Source organism: Bacillus rossius (genome assembly GCF_032445375.1).
Source record: "Bacillus rossius redtenbacheri isolate Brsri chromosome 4 unlocalized genomic scaffold, Brsri_v3 Brsri_v3_scf4_2, whole genome shotgun sequence".
NCBI classification, from domain to species: Eukaryota; Metazoa; Arthropoda; class Insecta; order Phasmatodea; family Bacillidae; genus Bacillus; species Bacillus rossius.
Window position 1 is genome coordinate 52,047,444 of NW_026962011.1, and position 23,072 is coordinate 52,070,515.

Genomic DNA, 23,072 nt, shown 5'->3' on the forward strand with positions numbered 1-23,072 from the left:
GGCTCTTTCGTCTGTGAAAAAAAAAAGTTTCTCACATACCACAAGTCAGTGTCGCCAAAGGCTCATGTGTTGCCTACCTTGTGCTATACGTCATTCAGCTCAGCTGAGTTATTCTTGCTGCCGCAGTTATGGCCAGCACTGCAGATTCCAACCAGATATTGTTTCAACTGTCTAATCAAATAACGAAATCATTGGGGAAAAAATAAGGGTGCGTTAAAAGTAAAACTACACACTTCAATGATACATTTAAGCGGGGGAAAAAAAGTTATCTGCTTGGTTTACGGACGATAGTTTAACGTGACAATGTCATAACAAAACATTGATGAAATGATTGCATACTTTATGAATAAAATTGAATCATTTTAATTTTAATAATAAAAGAATAAATACTTGAAATTATACTAGTAATCAGATTTTTAAAATGCAAGAATAATTAACCTTTATTGCTGAAATTTTTGTTGTAATAAGCAATGAAAACCACATTAACTTTTCACTTCACTTTATAAATAGTCGAGTGAAAGAGAGATAGATGCGGCGCAAGCGTACAATGAGCGTAACAGGACACAGCGTAACGGAACAATGTGCGTAACGGGACACTTTTTCGTGCGTGCAGCCGGCGTTCATCGATTTATTAGACGTTGTCACGTCAAAAAAAAAATATATATATATATATATACGTTTGAACATTTGACTAAATTTTCAGTATTCAACCTAATGTGCCAGTAAAACTATACGTACCTACCTATTGTTATTGTGCTATTCACTCTCTACATAAACTTCCTTTTGGCAGGGAAGAAAAAAAAACCAGCCTTCTATTCCTGGAAGCATGTGACAGCTAGATAAATGTCAGAAAGGAAGGAATTTATTTTCACAGGAAAATTTTCCGACTTCCCACCCCCTCTATTCGCCTCACCCCTTCCGTCCTTTATAATTGAGCGTGGTGATGTTACTGCATTAACTGTTATCGATGCCGACTGGACTTTGCGACATACACTCATAGCAGATCGTGTGCTTTCGCGCATGATGCTATTGACGGCGAAGTGAACGATATTGACGACAATAATGATAAAAGTCTACGCTCACATTGACATTGTTGTGTCACGGAAGTAAATATTGCAACGGCTAGACGGTGGACGGATGAGGATCAGCTGTTTCATGGCCATGTCCGGACCGGAGGGATGTGGTGCCTGGAGGGTGAGCAGGAGGGAAGGGGCGTGACATTTGCGCTCGGAGGGGAAGAAGCAATGAGGCAAACAGACGCCTGCCAGTTGCCGTCTCTCTTCCAGTGCGCGGTCGGCTAGCTGTGGCGTAGCGGGCGTGAGAGTCACCTTCACGTCCGTCGTGTTTCACAGCACTCAACAGCGTCAAACGTAAGTCCGTCATTTCCATTGTTTCCATTTTTTTTTTTTAATCCGCGTGGTTCATTGTTGGGAAATATGACACATTTTTGACTTGAAATTCATACTGAATGCAGTCAAAAGTTGATTTTGGGGTGCGAGACGATGATGAAACTCAGCCCACAATTATCTCTGTCGGTGACGGGACGGACTGAACCACCTCTTACTTCAGGTTCGGTGAAGGACTGAAGGTTGAATTGTAAGTGCAATCGGAACACGTCACAACACGTCACGGCCACGTTGCCTCGCGCGCTGAACTGCAACAAGCGGCAACACCGCGGAGGACGCGCGGACGCTACTGAGGATCTCGACCCGTGGAAAGGCCAGCGGGCGCGGCGGATTCACCGAAGCAACACCGGTTGGCCGGGGGGCACATTCCTAAACTCGTCTGACCGCTGTCGTCTTCTACCTGCAGGCGCGCGCGAGAGTTCTTGTTTCCCTCTCGTCTGCGCAGAAAGTGAATACACAGCTGTTACGTGCCACTCTTAACGCAAGCGATCGTTGAAGCATATTTAGTGCGCCACGCGTGGGTTTTTATTCAATTCTAAAACGTGGTGATTTTCAAGCAAGAGCAGTCGTTTGTTCAATTGAGCGTACAGCGGCAATAAACATTCACTCTGTCGGAAATTTTTAATTTGTTTTGGCCTACAATCGTACCCATTTACTCTAACAAAAAATATGTATAAAATGGCTTGCAACACTAAATAGGGCTGATAAAAATTGTTTCATTTTGGCGAAAAAGCAATCAAACTTACGAAACTAGCGAACCTTTCACAACTGCCGATTCCTTTAGGTTTTATTCTACTAAAATGTACCGTACCTGTTATGGAAATACGAGATCGCCAGGGGAAAAAAATACTGTGGTTTATCTAGGCTATATAATTTAGATTCTATCCTGCGAAATGGTTTAGTAAGGAGATGGTTTGGTTTTACACGATTTCTATGTCTGAATTGTTTACATTTGTACAAGCATATTAGTAGCTGCATTAGTACACGGTACGTGATTTCATTGTTCCAGACATTTTAAAATATTCTCTAATGTTATTGGTATGAATTATCTTCTTTACCTGATACAAGTCTCTTATTATAATTTAACATATATTGATAAATAAATTATTAGGCATGCCTATAACTTACGGCGGAAACTAATTTAAAATAAACGTACTTTGAAATTTTTTTTGACTTGGGTCTTTTGTAGTCTTGCTTTAATAATTTTAACGTAGTTTTAATCGTCAAAGAAGACACGTGAAAACTAACACACTTTGCACTGTCTTCATCGGGTTGCATTTTAAGTAAGATTCTGTTCTGGGCAGTGGCGTAGCCAGGATTTGTGTATGGGGGGTGTTAAGAAGCATGCCCCCCCTCACCCCCCGTATTAAAGCGGATGGTCCGGGGGTCCTCCCCCGGGAAAATTTGGATTTTAAGGTATAAAATAGTGTTTTTTTTAGCAGTTTTCGGTATTAAATTTAAATATTGTAATGGTAAATTTTTTATTAATTTTTAATATGAAATTTGTTTGAGTGATGAATAAGAAATTTAATTAAATATTTGGTGCTAGGGGGGGGGGAGGGGTTTGAACCCCTAACTCCCCCCCCCCCCTGGTTACGCCACTGGTTCTGGGGAATGGTATAGAATGAAGATGAACGATCATCTGGGTTCACTGTCTGCATCTATGTGGAGTTGGTTGTTTACACTAATTCGACAAGGTTAAGCACAAAAAAAAATTGTCAACGCACCCCCTTAAGATTAAAGAGGGTTTCCAACAATTTGGTTTCCAAGAAACCGAATGCTCCTTGGTGATCCTGCAGTGGTAAGCCGTAGTGACAATATGAAAATGTGTTTTGGCTCTAGTAAAACAAACGTAAGAAGTCAAAGTTAATATGGATAGTTCTCATAGAAGTAAGGGCGGCTCCAGAAAAGGCAAATACGTAGTTAAAAAAAAAAAAAAAATGAGTTAGAGATTTGACATAGATTATTTACTGTCTCAATACTAAATTTTGGTATTTTCATAAAAGTATTGTTTAACCCCTTGAGTTTAAGTATTTACGTATTCATATACCTCTTTTAAAAAAAACCAGGCCTGGGAGCAAACCCCGATTTACGTATGGGCCAATCAGACATTTGCCCAGAGCGTCAGTTTTTGAGGGGCGGGCGAATTTGAGGTGCGAAAAATATAGGACAAAAAAAATTGAGGTATGGAAGAAACTAGTTTTTGATTTTCAAATATACATGTCAAGGATAAATGCTAGTTTATACTAACCAATGCATTGCGCTTTAAACTATTAGGCCTTTAACCAAATACTTTGTAAATATATTAAAACTTGTTTAACATATACATAAACTCATGTTTTATTTCAGTACCTAGTTATAACAGCCGTATTAAACTGCAACAACAATTTACTAAATTTAAAAAGAATAAAATATAACAGCCAATGTCTTTTAAAAATATTAGAATCACTGAACCTTCATTTAAATATGTAACGAATAATATTGAGAGTTAAATGTATACATTAAAAAATATTATTTATGCTCAAACAACATATCAAGTTAAAAAGTTCCATCCAGCACTGTGATGCATTATTTAATTTCAAAATGATATTAAAATTGCAAAAGTTTGAGATAGCTACGGCCAAAACTAAATTTCTGGCAGTGTGATATGATTTCAAAATATTTGAGGGTTACCTGTCCAAACTTATTTGATGGAGAAAATTTGGAAGCCATTTCCGCCCAAATCTGTTGTGAAATATAGTTGTAGACAGGTGTTTGACAGAGTGACGGGGCCGTAATGGGCGGACGTGCGCGCGCTCTGCCAGTCGTCTCCTCTAGCGAGACGCCCGGAGCACTCCAAGGGCGTTACCCCGCCGCGAGGTCATGCCCCCGTCTCTGCAGTGGCGCTTCCAGCGGCCAAGACACGCAGCTACCTGTGTTCACACAGCTCGTTTGCTTCAGCCAAACACATCGTGACTTTACAATTGTCACATTTAGGGGGCTTTGAAATTTTTCTGTGAATGGTATGAAGCTCAGTCGAAACTCGGGCGCGGGGGAAGGAATATTAAGGGGGAAAAAAAGGAGGGGGGGGGGGCACTTGCACCCATTTCCTCCTCCGTCCCCTTGATAAAAATAAACTTTAATTATTTTTTTTTACTGTGTTGCATCCTAATATGTTCTGTGTCCTCTGCTTCATCAATTTAAACTTTCATTAACACACTCTTTGTATAGGTATCACTACGAGGTTGTCCAAAACAGAGATTAGATTCATTCTTTGATATTTTGTGGTACCACTGGCGGGATACCGGTGGCTTGATTTTATTTTCTGCATAATATTAATCTAGAAAGGCACGCTACATTATTGGCAGAAGAACTAAGCCTGGAGACAATGCTGGGAATGACAATATGTGATTTAATATTTTTGTTTTCAATTGAATTATATAAATATGTATATGCATATACATAAAACAAGAACCTCCATACTTATCACTGACACATTTCCTAATTTTTCTCACAAAAAGGTTGCACTCTTCGTTGTCACAATGAGGTTTCTCCAAGGCCTGACAACCACTGGACTCCGCGCTAGGTCTTTTATTACCGGCGTATCTGTAATGTGAAATGTTTGCCATTAAGTTGTACATCACTATTCATGAGATAATGTGAACGTAATTTATTCGAATTTTAAGATGAAAAACTATTTCTTAACTATTTCAGTCACACTTTGTCAATTCCTATGATGTACCCAATATTTTTTTTATTGCAACTAAACTATTTTTTTGATGTGTAAACATTGGGGTACATACCAAACGTTATCGTGTGCCAAATGAAACTTTATGATAGTGAAACTACCCTGGAATATATTTGGTCAACTAAAATAGTCCTTGTAAAAAGTAATTTCATGTTTTCAAATACCTAACAACACTGGCATTACAATGATTGCATTGATTGAATGATGATTACATTGATTGAATGATGGCATTACACATGTTCTCCTTGAAATATGTCAAAGGGCTTGGTTGCGCAGTGGTAGAGCTCGAACTTGAAAACCTCAATGGGATTGATTCAAGTCTCATCACTGGATTTATTTTACTTTTTCAATAACGTTATAATAAAATAGGATTATATAATAATGTTCAATCAGCTCAATAAGGTTTATTTTTTTTGTAGTAATTATTTACAGACTGATTTAATCCATTTAAGCACAACCAAATTTACGAACATATATTTAGTGCTATAATATACATATATGCTAATATTTTAGTAAATCCATAGAAGTTCAACGTTTAATATGTGCGGAAACTTCATATTAACAAGATGAGCAGTATTTAAAAAAAAAAACTTGTAGAAAATCAGGTCCCAAGCCGAGGATTAGTATTTTTTAAAGTCTTTTTCGCTTTCATCGGAGCCGTTTCATTATAAATAATGAAACCTTTCGCTTTGCAAATCGAATAATTCTATTGTCGACGTAGCTGCTCCGGCAACGCTTTCTAGTGGCGGGTGCGGAAACTACGTTCGATTCGCGTCAAGAAATGTAGTTGAAAACAGTTGTAAAATTTATCACTCTCCGCAGTATTTTAAAGAATTCTCCATGAAATTTCGTGCCCGAGTTGTAATGTATAAGTGTATTTGCAACACGAGAACACGCGGTTAGATGTTACACATCTCCGGCGAGCGCTGAAACATTTTTTTTCTTACTGAAGCACAGGGGAAGCCTTCATTTCACAGACGAGAGAGTCTCACCCGAAGTTCCCCGAAGTTTTTGTTCGTTTTTTTTTGTCCGTACCACAACAGGAGTATTTATTTGGGATGTAGCTTACTCATACGTCATACGCCATTCTATCTCATTGTATAAACCGGTGTGGGATTAAATTTTGCGGTCGATTAGGATAGGTTAGCTACATTATAAATACTTTAAAACATTGTGGATGGTTGGTTATATTAGGTAAGAATAGCTACATTAAAAATACTGTAAAATCATTTTATGGTTACTTAGCAAATAACTTTTTAATATGTAGCTATCCAGGGCTAGGAAACCGTTTACATGATTTCACAGTATCTCTAATGTAGCTATCCTAACCAAATCAACCGTCCGCAATGTTTTAAAGTATTTAAGAATGTAGCTAACCTAACCTAATTGACCATTAGTTATCATGAGTTGTGCAAAATAAACATTCACGGACACACGGCAAACGAAAAATTTGGCGGCGTACAAATAAATACCGTTGTCTCGATTATGGTCTTTCCTTTCATCAACACCGCCATATTTATTTACAATGAACAAAAAAAACCGAAGATGCGCGATCGGGAGTTGGGCTCTCGTCTGTGGAGAGAAGGCTAACCCGAAGCGCCGCATGGGCCGACACCCCGGAAGCCTCGTGGCGGAGCACGGGTGACGCCTGGTTGCGTGGCCGGCCTCACGCCGTGACGTCACACGCGTGTCGTCACGCCCGCCAGCAATCCGGGTCGGCTCGCGAGTCAGCCAAGGACGGCGCTAGCCCGGCCTCGGTGCGCGCGGCGCTGCAGCGCAACACGCAGCATGGCTGCAGACCGGAAAAAAAAAATTCGCGGATTCATTTCACGACAGCCTAAAATTAATATAGTTATACACCTCAGTGCTGCCTCTTGCTATTGGCTCACAACTCACCCGGACGACTCCGGGCCGGTGAGAAACACTCAACCGGAGCTGTGGCGAATCACAGGCCGCTACTTTGGGACAACTCCACAAGACAGCAGCCAATGAGAGGGTGACATTTGACCGAGTGTACGTAGAAGTATATAAAGTTCATCGTAGAGGCCATTGAACCCGCGAATTTTTCCGGTCCCTAAGAATGGCAAAATGCTCAGAAATCGGTTTACGAACTACCGTACGCAAGGCCCGATAGCGCAACGCAAGTATTGTTCAATTTCCAACTTTTCTGCGTTTTCGACGGTACCTAATATTTGAAAAGAAGTGTGCCGAAACGCAGGGATAACGAAGGGCGGTTGGGGTGACAAAGGGGGGGGGGGTGGGGGGGGGAGAATCCCGGGGTCCGGGCCCAGTCGAAATTCGAGATTTTTTTTATGCACGAGTTTGCTTTAATAATAGGATGAAATGACAAGTCTATTGCTAATAGAACTCCTTAGAAACCTTTTAAGTTATGTTTTAGTCATGAGCATAGATCTCATTTACGTTTATAGCCTGTAACGTTTAAAAGTGTTTAGTTCCCCACCCCCTTTCACAAATTGTGAGGTTTAAAATAATTTGCCCCACTTAGCTTCTCTCGACGGTTCTGGGCAGTCGTTATGTGCACAGAAGGGCTCGATGTTGTTGTTATATGCGTACATCACGTATTAACTTGTTACATTTTCGACAGTGGAAGAAAATAACATTTTAAAATCACATTATTGACTATTTCATATTTGTTAATTATAATTATGAACGATCAAACTAAGAAAAGAAGGATATTTAGTTGTTTTTTTTTTTTTTTTTTTTGCTATTCTGTAACAATTTCAAGTTACATGGTTGGTGACGTGTTGCGACTTGTGTGCTTTGTAAACGACTGTGGTTGGTTGCGTGTTGCGTTGTTGCGCCCTTGCGTCATTTATAAACACGGCCTTAGCGCAGTTCCTCGTTGTGTTTATAAACTGTGCAGGAAACACAAGCGCGCAAGAACACATCATGCAACAAACGAAATAAAAATACGGTAGTTTATGAAATACTTACGTCGCAGAACGTCACCAATACTTCAATTTAAAACTGTATAGCTGTTGAAAAAAAAATCTTCATCGGGCTTCTTGTCTCACAAACAATATTTTTCACGAGAAAGACTGAAATTCTTAATAATTCGATTTAAAAACGTTATTTTCTTTCACTGTGCGTTAGTTCAGTAAATGAAATGCGTGGTGACGGACACAGGAATTTATTTCGGGAGGGGGTCTGGTAAAGAGAATAATTTTTTGTATTAAAAATTCTTACGTCAATAAGAAAGGGTTTGAACAGTTACGTTTATCGTTTTCAACATGTACGACCGCATCACAGCGTTTGCGGTTTGTGATTACAGGTATCGCAATAGTTCACCTTGCATCATCTGAAATAAAATATTACCGTCACCGAGATCTCGCAAATTTGTTAAATATCTTCAATGAGTGTGTATTCCACTTATCCAATCTCTCCCCCCCCCCCCCCAAGCTACCTGCTTTTGCTTTCGCCACTGTGAAAATTTAATGAGTGATTAAAATAAAATCGCGGCCTCCTAAACGCATCACGGCTTCATCTTTAAACGTTTCCGAAACACTTCTCTTTGAATAAATAAGTTGAAAGCTTGCGATGCATTTTTGTTGTTGGCGTAATTTTATAAACGAGTATTCGAAAACGTCGTTATTAAACTTGTTGCATCGTGGATTGTGCATAATCACAAGGCACCGTACATAATCACAATGCACCGTACATCATTATGCACAGTACGCAATTCTGTTACAACTAAACAGTATATACATGAACTGGTAACTCAGCAGAAATTGTTTCGACAGGCATTCATGCCCCAATTCCGAATATCGTTAATTTATTTTCCGCCTCTTTCCCTTCCAATTGCAGACACGTCTCCAACTGGCGTGGCACAGGTTCGAGACCCGAATGCTGCCCCGGTGTATTTAAGTGAACACAACACCGCAGGAGCAATTGCAACCTAGATTCTCCGCACGTCCAACAGAGGAAACAGGCGCCATGACACCGCAGATTACTGCACACTGCACAGCCTGCTGCGTTGTTGGCAGCCCCGCTGGCCTATAGGCGAGGGGAAGCCTTCTTTTCACAGACGAGAGAGCCAAAACCCGAAGTTCCCCGAAGTTCATGCTTTTTTTTCCGTATCTTTAATGTAGCTATCCTAACCAAATCAACCGTACACAATGTTTTAAAGTACTTATAATGTAGCTAACATAACCTAATTGACCATTAGTATCCTTTTATCAACACCGCCATATTTATTTACAATGAACAAAAAAAAAAACGAAGATGCACGATCGGGCGTTTGGCTCTCTCGTCTGTGAAAAGAAGGCTTTCCATAGGCGAGGGATGAGAGATGAGCGCGAATGTCAAAAGAGGAGGGGGGGGGGGAGGTGCGTTGTATCTATCCTGTGAGCTTGAGGCTGGAGGATGACACAATTTAATAAGTAATAACATAATTTTTTTTGCAAAGCCTTAACTATTGTAATCAGGACTAATTACATATTTTTATTGTAAAGTAGTTTATGAAAAATTTCTATAGTTTTAACAATCGAGCTTGGAGAATATTTAAAATAGTTTTGGTGTAAGTGTTATCACTGCCCTCCCGACCGCTGCTGGTAAGCCCCTCCTGTTCCGAGCTGGACACACGCTGAAGCAGCGCAACAATGCTGCGACAGTGTAGCGCGACCAAGGGCGGATCCAGAACGAGGCTCAGGCAGGGGCCAAATAATTTTTTCTAGTAAATTTTAGTTTATTTAGAATTGAAATACCGAACAGTAAGGTTAATTTGGTCTAATTAGCTTGCTGCTCTGTTTAACAATGGGTTTGAAGCTGAATAATAATGATAATAATAATAATATAGATCTTATTTAGTCGTGTGCATTTGATTTCTGGTTCAAAAACGTCCTATTATATATAGCACTGCATTTAAATAATACTTTAGTAATTTTGGAAAACTACGTTATTATCTTTGAAAGATTTGTGGAATGGGAGTGCATAACTTGATGTAAGCTTTTGGACATACGCTATTGCTAAGCACATGTCTACAGACATGTCTACAGACATACATGTGCTTAGCAATGGCTAGAGACATGCCAAATTCGCGGATTCATTTCGCGATAGGCCAGCATCAAAACAACTATACCTTCGTACCGCTTCTGCGACTGGCCCACATTTTATCCGGGGAACTTTGAGCCAATGGGAAACACCACTAACCAAGAAAGTGCCGAATTACGGACAGCCTAAGTTGAGACGTCTCACGCGTCAGTAGCCAATGAACAAGGTGTCATTTCCGCGACTTTTTAAAGGACTGTGGAGTCTATTCTAGAGGTCAATGAGTCCGCGAATTTTGCAGGTCTCTAGCAATGGCGCATATCCAAAAGCGTACATCAAGTCATGCACTCCCATTGCACGAATCTTTCGAAGATAATGAGCGCGATGCTGTCGCAGGCTCGCGGCCCGGCCATGCCGACCTGGAAGACGGTGTTTGTGACGGGGGGAGCCGGCTACATCGGCAGCCACTGCATCGTCGAGCTGCTGGAAGCCGGCTACGACGTGGTGGCCATAGACAACTTCGCCAACTCCGTGTACGGCCAGAAGGGGGAGGCGCCCAGCCTGCAGAGGGTGGAGGCGATCACGGGGAAGAAGGTGCAGTTCTACCAGTGCGACATGCTGGACAAGCCCAAACTCAACAAGATCTTCGGCGAGGTGAGCGCTAAGTGCGCAGGCATTGTGCTGGACTGCACAACCATGCGTTGTAGGCAGTGGCGTAGCCAGGATTTGTGTATGGGGGGTGTTAAGAAGCATAACCCCCCCTCCCCCGTATTAAAGCGGGGGTTCCGTGGGTCCTCCCCCGGGAAAATTTGGATTTTAAGGTGTAAAATAGTGCTATTTTAGCAGTTTTCGGTACTTAAATTTAAATATTTTAATGGTAAAAATTTGTTAATTTTAATATGAAATTTGTTTGATTGATGAATAAGAAATTAATTAAAGATTTGGTGCTAACGGAGGGGGGGGAAATTGAACCCCTAAAACCACCCTCTGGCTACGCCCCTGGTTGTAGGCCTAGATAAGGAAAAAGTAAATTCTTGACATCCAAATTAAATAGTCACAAAAAATGCTATAGAACTATTTCCGTACACTTCATCATCATCATATTCATATCATATAATCTCATCCACATCATTCACATCATCGGCCTGCTTCCAGCTTGCAGCCAGGTCAGCAAAGTAAAATGCATTGTATTCATCTGTCCCTCTACCATTCCTCTTCCTTCACTCAGTTCCATGCACTTTAACTACCTATCTGCTTTTCTCACTTCCTCCTTGGGCTTCCTTGGGATCTTCTGATTGTGTACTTCATCCTCTTGTTTTCCTTGGCAGCTTCTCTTTTCCCATTCTATGTACTTGGCCGTACCTTGAATGGTATGAACAAATGATCTCGTCCAAGTCCTGTACTCCTGCTCTTGTTTGCACCATCTCATTCCTGATCCTGTCTCGTCTCGTGACTGACAACATAGGTACTCCTCGTGAACTTCATTCCTATTGCTCTGATCTTCCCATTAATTTTCTTGTCTACAGTCCAAGTTTCTGCCCTGTAAGTGATTCTGGACGTACAGTAAGTATCGTACATTTTGTTTGCGTTTTAATGGCACCTCCCTCTTCCATACCAAATCTTTCACATGGGCTGTACAATGCATCTCCTTGTCATCCTCTTCTTACTATTTCCTCCTTGTGATTGCCTCCTCCCTCCAATACACTTCTAGATACTAAAACGTTTCCACATGTTTAAACTCAACACTATCTACGTAATTGAGTACATCTCCTTACTCATTTATTATTTTTGTGTCATGACCATCACTTCTCTCTTTTTAGTACTGAACCTCATATCACACTTCCTCACTCCACATTTCCACACACAAGTGGGTCCATTTATTTGGTGTTGACCCATCAACGTTTGGCTGATTTACACCATGTGTAAGACCCTGTAAATTGTATGAATGATCCTACAGTTTAGAAGTTTAATTAAAAAAAAACATCTACACACAATGACAGTCATTCAAACCAATTTTGGAGAATATGTGAAAATGTGAATGATTCTGTATATTGATTCTGGGCAAGTAGATCCTGGAAGGTACCACTCCAAAATAATTTTTCAAAGGTAACATATATGTTTTTTTTTAATTCCTGTATAATTATTCATGTTTGGTAATGTGTTGACATTTGTTTTGTCGTTAGCACAAGGTTGACTGCGTCATCCACTTTGCGGCCATGAAGGCTGTGGGCGAGTCCATGCAAGTGCCACTCATGTACTACAAGAACAATATTGTCGGCACCATCAACCTTCTCGAGGTACGCACGGTTCTCTTCTTGCACGACTCGACATTCTGCAAACTTTTGTTGTGTGAAGAATACCACACCTGTAGTCTTTGAGTAAATATATGGAATGAAATTAATTTAAAAAAAGAATTGTCTGTATGAAAAATAGGCTTATTAGTAATAACAATAAATTTTAGTTGAGTTGCTTATTTATTGATGAGGTTATGAAATACTTGATGAATTAAAAAAAATAATCCATCAATTGTAGCCTAATAGTTGGCAGAAATATTTCAGATTTTTTCAGTGGAAATGCATTCCTCCAGATGTTAAAAATCAAAAAGGAATGAAATGGTAGTAACTGACAATGGAGCACGATGACCCATTTAACATTATTTGGTAGCTTGTAAGGAGTAAGAAGGGGGGGGGGGGGGAACTTAACAGAAAGGTGTCAAACTAAATGTGCACAGAGATTAAAGTTGTCCATCAGTTAATCACTACTGTTATAACGTATTCTGAAACTACATTATCAAGCTTTTAGTAGTAGAGTAGGCTTCTGATAGTCTGGAATCCAATGGTTTGGAAATCCTGATGGTACGGCACCATAAAGGAATGTACAAATTTAAGCCAGCTAAGTGAACTTAACATAAAAACCTATAAATGTTTTAGCTGAAGTCAAAAAATTTATTTTACAGTACAGACATAGTGGCAGTCAGAAGCACTTTTCAGAGCCCGGAAATAGTTAGGTTGGCAAAGTCCCGAACGTGCTGGACTATCGGAAGTTTACTGTGCATTGTTTTAAAAAAATAATCACTACAGTTTGTATTTCTAAAAGTAACTGCACAAACTTCAACTTGACGTAGGTACATCTGTTTCCGTTGAAAACTTATCAGGACTTTGTTTTTTTTTTTACATATTGTCTTACCCCATTTCTCGGGTATGATGATACATATCAAACATAGTACACTGTAATATATGTATATACACTCACACAAATACACTAAACATAAATTTACATTACAATATCAAAAAATAAATAAAAGAAAAAACAGTGTGCACCATCAGATATACATCCAATACAATAAAATGTTTATTATGATAAAGAGTTAACTTCGAACACTTAAGTATATAACTTTTTTTAATTTAAGACCACCTATAATATAAATAAGAAACACAAAATATAATTAGTTATGTAGTCTTCTTGACCAGTGGCGTAGCCAGGATTTGTGTGTGGGGGGTGTTAAGAAGCATGCCCCCCCCTTCCTCCCGTATTAGAGCGGGGGGTCCGGTGGTCCTCCCCCGGGAAAATTTGGATTTTAAGGTGTAAAATAGTGCTATTTTAGCAGTTTCCGGTACTTATATTTAAATATTGTAATGGTGAAAATTTTATTAATTTTAATATGAAATTTGTTTGAGTGATGAATAAGAAATTAATTAAAGATTTGGTGCTAAAAAGGGGGGGGGGGGGGTTTGAACCCCTACCCCCCCCCCCCCTGGTTACGCCCCTGTATCTTGACAGAAAGGAAACATTTCAAATATGTACTCTAGTTCACCGTCAAGTGTAAAAGTGTTTGAATGACTGCAGGTGCAGCTATGTGAGTAACGATGCCCCCGACAGGTGATGCAGGGACACGACTGCTACCAGCTGGTGTTCTCCAGCTCCTGCACCGTGTACGGCGACCCGGAACATCTGCCAATCACAGAGGACCACCCCACGGGCAACGTGACCAACGTGTATGGACGCACAAAGTACTTCATCGAGGAAATGCTCAAAGACATTTCAGCAGCTGAAAAGGTAGGTACGAGCAGGGCCGCAACTAGAGTCTCTGGCAACCGGGGCATGAATGGATTCATGCGCCCCCCCCCCCCCTCTTTTTTTGCACATACCACACCAATAGAGCGGGGGGTCCGGGGGCCCTCCCACTGAAAAATGGTGCTATTTAAGCATTTTCCATACCTACATGTAACAGTTTCTGTGCTACTGTAACTTCCATGCAAAAACTTTTTACCAGTTACCAGTTGTAGTAGGAATTACAATGCAAGCGATTTCGGCGCCCCCACAGCTTTGCGCCCGGGGCGTATGCCTCGCTTGCCTCCCCCCCCCCCCCCCTCCTAATTGCAGCCCTGGGTACGAGTTACTTTAGTGGGCAAAACTGTTCTTACCTTACATTCCAGAGTATACAGTAAAAACCTCAACATGCTACCCTTATAACTGTGTAATAAAATTTCCTTGAATTTTCCATGACCAAAATTATAAATTGCCCTAAATTTTTAAAAAATGTGTCTATTTGATACTTTTCTAAAAGAAATGAAAATAATCCAGCTTCCACCAGACAAACAGAAACTTGCATACACCATGTTATAGTGTGTATAACTATGCACTGAATAAGCCAAAAAAGAAGGGGAAAAAAGCTCTTAGTCTGCATGACGGCAGACTGGAGAATGACATTTTTCGTTCATGTTACTATAGATGAGGAAATTCCATGACTCTTCCAGTATTTAAAATAAAATTCCCAGACTTTTCTCTGATTTTCTTATATGTGTCTTGATAATCTATAGTAATATTATTTGTCACTGTTCTACGGACTGGTTAACAAACCATTGATGCACAAAAACATGTCATGCATTTAAGACTCAACATCTGCAGTGTTGACTCCCAGGGGAATGTTTTGACAAATATGTTCAATATATTGTAATGCACATACATAACACCAAATCAGAACGTACACGACCAATTAACTATAAAGCACCTATTATATTTCATAACACATTATAATATTACTATATATTACTAGGAAACAGCACCTGTTTTAATTTGTATAGCAAAAAAAAGGGTAGTACGTACTGCCAAACAAATATTCACTAGGCATGCGACAAAGCTGCAGAATTGTTGGCCCTGTAAATATAAGGTGTCAAAGGTCCCTGGTGTAGGTCTGGGACAAGTTTGTGATATTGTATAAGAGCGAGTCATAAATGTGAAGGCATTTTCTAAATCTTATCTTGGGGGTAAGGAAAATCAACACATGAAAGTTTACTTTTTAATTACTCAAAGGACTTCAAAAACTATCTGGAAAATAATCCAACAGTACCAAAGAATTTATGACGAGCCATAACTCATACAATAACTTTCACCACCCTGATTTCTAAGGATGATCTTACCAAGGCATCAGAGAAATTATTTTATTTGGGAGAGAACCGGAATACCAGAGTAGGCATTGCGGACAGTTTCACTTCATGGTATTCAGTGAGTTGCACTGTGTTTCAGAAACTGAACATTGTTCCACTTGAGGGTAATAGTGAGCTGCACTGTGTTTCAGAAATGGAACATTGTTTCACTGAGGTACTTCAACCCGGTGGGGGCCCACCCGTCCGGCCTGATAGGGGAGGACCCCACCAAGGCGTTCACGAACCTCATGCCGTACATGGCCCAGGTCGCCATCGGCAAGAAGCCCTCCCTCACGATCTACGGCGGGGACTACGACACGGTGGACGGAACAGGTGAGGGACGGAGCGGCGACGGTCTCCTCTGGGGACCCCGTGGCAGGTTGACGGCAGCAGCGCGACCGTGCTTGCAGGTGTGCGGGACTACATCCACGTCATGGACCTCGCGTCGGGGCACGTGGCGGCGCTGGCCAAGCTTCAGGGAGAGCACCTCAGGATAAAGGTGTGTGCCAGATAGTGCTGACATTGTCCCTCCTGACATGCTGTTCCACATCTTCCTTGCGTCCCTCCACTCCCGGACCCGATATCAACACACTCAACCGAACCACTTCACAAACACCATCCAACCTCTCCACTACACACGTCCTATACCATCCAGCCGACCCCCGCAGATTGGATATAAAATCAAGCTTAACACATTTAAAAAAAAATGTTAGCCAAGTCTTTTAGTAGTCGCTAGAGATTTGTAACATGTAAGTTCGGTAAAAAACAAATTCATGTTTGATAATGTTGCAAATACATCTATAAGACTAAGCTCTGTAGATTTTTATGTAGATTTCTTAAAAGTAAAATACTACCTTAACACACATTATAACACTAAGTATGTGTAAGTGTTTTTTTTTTATTATATAAACTGAAATCAGTCTGTAATACTTCCTGCAAACAAACCTTAACCTTATTGAGCTGATTTAACATTTAAGATTTAACAGTAAAAATTTCATCACAAAATTTATTATAATTAATGGCGTCGAATATACAGAAGCTAACAATTTTTTGATCCTCTACAGTGCTATGAACACTGTGCTATCTCTACATTTCAGTGATAACTAAGGGTTGTAATACCAGGATTCTATTGTAGTTTCTTTTATATTAATTATAAAATAAAGTACCTATTAAAGGATAGTTGTACTATTATACAGTTTTATTTTTAATACCTATGCGTGGTGTAAATTCTGCGATGTTAACAATAAATTATGTGGGTCCGCCATCTTTTTGAGATGTCCGAGACATCCACAAATGGCAGTACTGTTCATTCGACTTCCATTCCAGTCACTCAATTGCTCCAAACCAAATACAGTATACCGAGAGCTATGATATTGCACATCAAAAGAATTCAGTTGGCTGCTGATACACCATGCCCGAGTGGCGAGGGTCGCGAGTTCCATCCCCAGCACGACTATTTTACGAGCACCAGACTTGTGCCCGAGAGGTTGAGAGAATCAGCTGTAATCTCAAGTTTCCAGCCTCCTTAAGCTTTCGTGTTGACTGAGCACGAGCGAAGTGAAGTGATGAGTGACTGCATGAGATAGAACTTAGGGTAGGTAACCACTATCCAGGGGTAATATATTAATGACCCCTCCCCCCTAGTGTGTGATGCATATTAACTGTACCAGTGCAAAAATTTCATTGTTGATAAAAATCCTGCTAGTGATTGTATCATGGGTGAGTTAGGAGGAGGATTTCTCAATATCCCTTCGTCCCCACATTTTGATTATACGGACGTAATACCTTTTTTTGCTTTGTAATCGTAGTTTTGAATTTTTTTTTTTTCGTTCTTTGCATTGTTTGTGTAGAAGCACATATTAAGCTACCAACAAATGATCTAAATTTCCAATATTGTAATCATATTAGTAATATTATAAAAGTGATGAATGCCAAAGAAACATCCGCTCCCACATTTTGATTATACAGACATAGTACCGTTTTTTGCTTTGTAATCGTAGTTTTTAAATTTTCCATTCTTTGCATTGTTTGTGTCGAAGCACGTACATATTAAGCTACCAACAGTTGGTGTAAATTTCCGACATTGTGATAGTATTTAGTGAATGCCCGGGGAAGGAAGGGGGGGGTGCGGGGGCTGACGGCCGGCTGTGTGCAGTTCTACAACCTGGGCCTGGGCGCGGGACTGTCGGTGAGGCAGCTCGCGAGCGAGTTTGCACGCGCCACAGGGGCGGCGGTGCCTTGGCGGATGGGGGCCCGCCGGGCGGGAGACGTGCACAGTCTGGTCTGCGACGGGACGCTGGCTCGCTCGGAGCTGCGCTGGACGCCGCGCTACCGTGTCCGCGACATGTGTGAGTACCCCCCCCTCCTGCTTGCAGACGTACAACCTGGGCACGGGCCGAGGGGTCTCCGTGCTGGAGCTGCTCCGCACCTTCGAGGCCGTCACGGGGTCCCCCGTGCCCCACCGGGTCGAGGCGCGCCGCGCCGGCGACATTGTCTCCATGTTCGCCGACGGCACGCTGGCCGCCGCCGAGTTGGGCTGGCGGGCACAGTACAGTCTGGAGCAGATGTGTAAGTCCGGAGGGGTGGTGGTCTCCTTGCACGGAAGTGCACGTAAACATACACTTCAACGTGCAATCGGAAAGTGTACAGAATTGTGTAAACTAGCTCCTGGGGGTGGTGCCTTCATGACGCCGAGACTTACTGGCTTTTAACTTTCGATGTCGGCCGTCCTTGTAGTCTCCTCACGGCGCGGTTTGGCGCACATGATCAATTTTCAGAGAATTCAGAAGGCAGAGGCCTCGTAACTTTCATCTAGATGGGCTACCAAGAGACTTCTACAAATCAAACGCTACACTTCAAATTTTAATTTCAAAGGAAACAGTTCAGCTTCACCATCGTACAGAGACCAGGAGAAGTTAAAACTAAACGACCTCTTGAAAATATTGGTCGACTTGTAAAACAGCATAATTCCTGCCCTCTGCTACTAACAACACTAACTTAGAATGTTTTTGATGTTTTTTTAATGTTTCATAATTAATTTCTACTCATGTTTCTTCTATGATGCATAAACATTTGAGGTATCTTGTTTGTGCTTTAATATTATTACTAATTTTGGTTAGGTCATACATACAAATTAATGTAGTTTAAATATTATTATTTTCTATATTTTGAGTGGTCAGTTAAACTGTATGTATGTTAATTACGTTTTTGAAATTTTAAAGCATCGTCTGGGCAGTAAGACTAATATTCTAAAAGGTACTAGAAGGTAAAAAAAAAAGGAAGACATGGGAACGACACTCTGTCTCCAGTAAGTTATTTTTCATGCCTCAAGAGTTAGTACGTTGTTGGGAAGACCCAGTGCATAGACGCAAGACTACACAGCAATGGACTAGAAATTACGCTGGGCGCTGCCTCGCCAGCCAATCAGAACACACCTGAAGGTGGGATGATGTGGCTTTTAAGACTTTCATGAGAAATATGTTTTTCTAGTACTATTTCTTATATGGTCATATTTCTGGTTCTGTATTGTGATTGGCCAGTTGACTTGGGAGTTGCGTCCCCTTTGTTTTCACCTTTGTAAGGGAAGACAATATCGTGGTTCCCCTATTGTCGCCACGTGTGGCCGCATCGTCGGCAGCACACAAAAATATAGTGAGATTTTACGAAGAGCTAATTTCACGCCTGTTGGTCGGGGACAGGCCGAATCGTAATTTTTTTTTTTTTTACTAGTTTTGGACTTTTAACTCCAAATTCGACCCCAAGCGTTTGCATTGGCCGATGGTGACCATCGTCACCCTCCCGGGACATGTCCACAAAATATTTTTGTTCAACATGACTTCAATTTTTGTTATAATTGATTGACAAGCTAAGTCTACAGTAAACATATGGAAAATTATCTGGACATGTAAGTTGCTATCTGTGTTTTTTTTTTCCAGAAGTAATGTAATAAAATAAAAAAACAAATGACTGCCTTAAAATAAACTCTTTTATTTTAAATATAACTTAATACAAACTTTTATCATAAGAAAATAATTCATCTTCAATGTTGGAAACCAGACAAACTTAAAAACATTTCAAAATCGTTGTATACAAACATAAACTTTTCAAGTGATTAAAGTGTATTGTTATTATTCTTGGTTGCATAGTCAGGCCAAACTGGAATATAACAAACTGAATTTCTTGCCTTACATTTATTTTGTATTAAAACAGCAAATCGTTAGCCTTGCAATATGTAAAAAAAAACACAAAAAAAAGTAGATTTCTCTGCCGCACTGATTACTTTTTTGTTATCGTAACTGATTACAAACTTTAAGTAGGATATCCTACTTTTATTTTTATAGATTATTTCAGGAATACGTATTGTCAGCTGTGCGATATGTATTGTATTTCTATATTCAGCGATAGTCTTATGGAAATGTAGTAAGGCTTGTACAGGTCATAACAAACAGTTTCATCAGCAAGTAGGGTAGCTAGAGCCATGAGACATCCTGACTTGAGTAAAAGCTGCAACAAGTTTTTTTTTCTAATGCAGAACAAAAAAAAATTCTTGTGCCAAGTGTATTAATTATCCGTTAAAGACTATGGATAAATGCACAACAGTAATAAAACAAATTTATATAGGATGTTTTCATGTTGTGTTCACCAGAATTTACAAAAGGATCCAAAGTTTGCAGCTTTTACCTCCTTAAAAATAAGTTTTTTTGGCACATATACCTCTTTGCTTCTGGATCACTCAAAAATATTTGTAGGCTATTTGGGTGCTTGTAGTAATTTTGTGAAATGTGAAGTGTGTTCTTGGAACACTGGTGTGTGTCAGGCGAGGACTTCTGGCGCTGGCAGACCATGAACCCTCACGGCTACCGGAGCTCCGCTGACGACACCGGTGTGCCGAGCCCGATGACAAACGGCAGCGTGAACGGGCACTGACACTCTCCAGCGAAGCCCGGTGGGGTTTATCATCGCAAACGCATCAGATATTTCAAAGTTCTGATTTAGATTTTTAATCAATCAACTTTTTTTTTGTTACATACTACTTGCAGTGGACTTACAGTATTGAGTGCGTAAAGTTTTGAGTTGGTGAATGATGCAGAATGAATAAAAGTTACTATTTAATAAAATATTTTATGTATTTCTATGGCTTTTAATTGGCATTGAAATGTCAGTCAATGTCAGACATACCAGTGAGTAAATAATCATATACCTCATAACTTTTTTTTATGTTAAATTACTAAAATGCAAAATGATTGTAAAGCTGTCCAAATTAAAAAAAAAAATTGGTTGTTTGTAAAGTTGGTTTGCGGACGATAGTTTAACGCGACGTCATAACAAAACATTGATGAAATGATTGCATACTTTTATGAATAAAATTGAATCATTTTTATTGAATTATCACTATTTTGTATGGATACAAAGAAGGAGTGAAATGAAATCTACAATTTAATTGATAAATTATTTTTTTTGCACTCATTAATTCAAATATGTTTATTACTTTAACGAAGAGATTATTTTAACTATAACTTTTATACATGTTTGCTATTTAACTTCTTCCAATCTGTGTTATTCTGTTAAGGATAGGACGATGATAGGAAAAGTAGGAAAGGAATGGGAGTGTTTCAAGTTTAATGTGCCTTGAAAAAGTCAAATCGATGGTTGTTCCAATCGAGTGGAAGAGAGATAGATGCGGTGCAAGCGTACAATGAGCGTAACGGGACAATGAGTCGTCCTTTTTCGTGCGTGCAGCCAGCGTTCATCGATTTATTAGACGTCACGTCAAAAACCTATGTTTCTGATGACAATGGAGGAGCACCTGAACAAACTGCAACTCATCTAAGGCTTAGTCTCTCGCACTATGTTAATTTTTTATATCTCATCATGACTTTACTTAACAGATATTACTAAATATTTAACCTAATAAGCCTTTCATTTCCAATGGGCAAAAAAATATATTTAAAAAAAATTTTAGTTGAATACAGTATTTTTATTTTTCTTGTGTACCTATACAAATAATTACTAAAATAAAAAAGTATAAACTTGCCGAGATATTACGCACCATGAACACAGATCACTTTGCCATTTACTATTCAAAATAATTTTAAAAAATATCTGAAATGAATGCAAGCATTTATAATTATCGCAAAATAATTTTTACATCAATGTTTTTCAGTTTTGAAAAACTGTTTCAAATGTGTTTTACAAAATATATCTTAACTTTTGACATAAAATCATGTACTTAATCTTTAGTATGTTATTTGCACACAGTGGCAGATACAGAAAATTTTAGGGTGAAGATTTTATCAAATAGAATATGTGTGTTCAAAAATTTAACGTCAACGACTAGTAATTAGGACAGTTATATTATAATTCTTAACATGTTTCACTTCCCATGCAGTTTGGAGTTACATGTGTTGTAACAGCTCAATTTGCTTCATCCAAAATAACAATCTGCCTTCACCGAAATCTCTTATAATTTACATAAATTCAGGGGGTGGGGTTACATGCTCCCTTGCATCCATCACAGCTTGCACAACATACATATATTAATTTGTTTTTGTTTAAAAAATTAACAGTTTCAATGTTGACTTTAATACCATTGATTTTTTTTTTTTTTAATCAACTGAAGATTCATTTTCAAGCCCCTTTCACACTATCTAATTATTAAATAGTTATATCCATTGAACTCAGTCTAAAATCTAATCACACACATGATTGGTCATCAAAGATTGGTTACAACGTAAGTTTAAAATTCTAATTCAAAAGCATTTCACACGCTTCAAGTATTTGAAATTTTTCATTTAATATGTTTTAGGAAATAAAATTAATTTTCTTGGCAAGGTTTGTGTATGAATTTTTTTCTTTAGATGAAAGTTCATCAAAATAGCATTTGGACCAATAAAAATGTATTGATCTTATTGTATTAATATATATTCAGTTGATTTTTTTTTATTCATTTAATAAGGCTTAAAATAATTTCTCAAAAATAATATTGATCTTTTCCGGACACATGCATTTACAAAAAAAAAACAACACTAAATCCATTATAAAGGAAGCCTACAATGCCTTCAAGAAGATATTGAACCTGTCTGAAACGAAGATCATAAAATAAATGGGAGTTTTCAATTCAGTGAGAGAAGATGGCGGTTATTATGTTCCAGTGATGTAATGGGCCCATTCTAGGTATTGAATCTTATTAAAATTGGATGTGATTTGAAGCAAAATTTGATTGTGTAAAATGGTCTTCATATAATTTAAAAAAAAAAAAAAACTTGGCAATATGCAGAGGAGAAGGTAAGATAACATGGCGTATTGTGCGATAGATTATTCAGTAAAAAAACCCAAAAAAACCCAGCCCCTGCTTGCATAACAGGTAGCAGTTCTGGTGGATGTTTTTATTGGAGCAGACACAAAATCTTTCATCAAGGCATGCTGCTCCAATTTTTTAAATTGTAAATATAGATTGATTCGTGCATATAAAATGGCCAACGGTTTTTCTCTCACTAATAAAAATGA

General features: G+C 39.3%; 1 protein-coding gene across 3 annotated transcripts; it reads left to right on the forward strand.

Annotated features, from left to right (window-relative positions):
• Positions 1 to 1,214: 1,214 nt before the first annotated feature.
• LOC134542447 (UDP-glucose 4-epimerase-like) lies at positions 1,215 to 20,692 on the forward strand. Of its 3 annotated transcripts, none has more exons than XM_063386712.1 (8): positions 1,230 to 1,370; positions 10,537 to 10,794; positions 12,324 to 12,437; positions 14,020 to 14,196; positions 15,719 to 15,899; positions 15,977 to 16,065; positions 17,722 to 17,914; positions 20,383 to 20,692. In XM_063386712.1, exons 2-8 carry the CDS (start codon positions 10,552 to 10,554, stop codon positions 20,490 to 20,492), a joined length of 1,107 nt encoding a protein of 368 aa, XP_063242782.1. In that variant the 5' UTR covers positions 1,230 to 1,370; positions 10,537 to 10,551; the 3' UTR covers positions 20,493 to 20,692. The 3 variants fall into 3 exon arrangements, with proteins under 3 accessions (XP_063242780.1, XP_063242782.1, XP_063242781.1); XM_063386711.1 differs by lacking the exon at positions 17,722 to 17,914 and adding an exon at positions 17,942 to 18,134; XM_063386710.1 differs by lacking the exons at positions 17,722 to 17,914; positions 20,383 to 20,692 and adding an exon at positions 17,942 to 20,339 and having other exon boundaries at positions 1,215 to 1,370.
• The last annotated feature ends 2,380 nt before the right edge of the window (positions 20,693 to 23,072 follow it).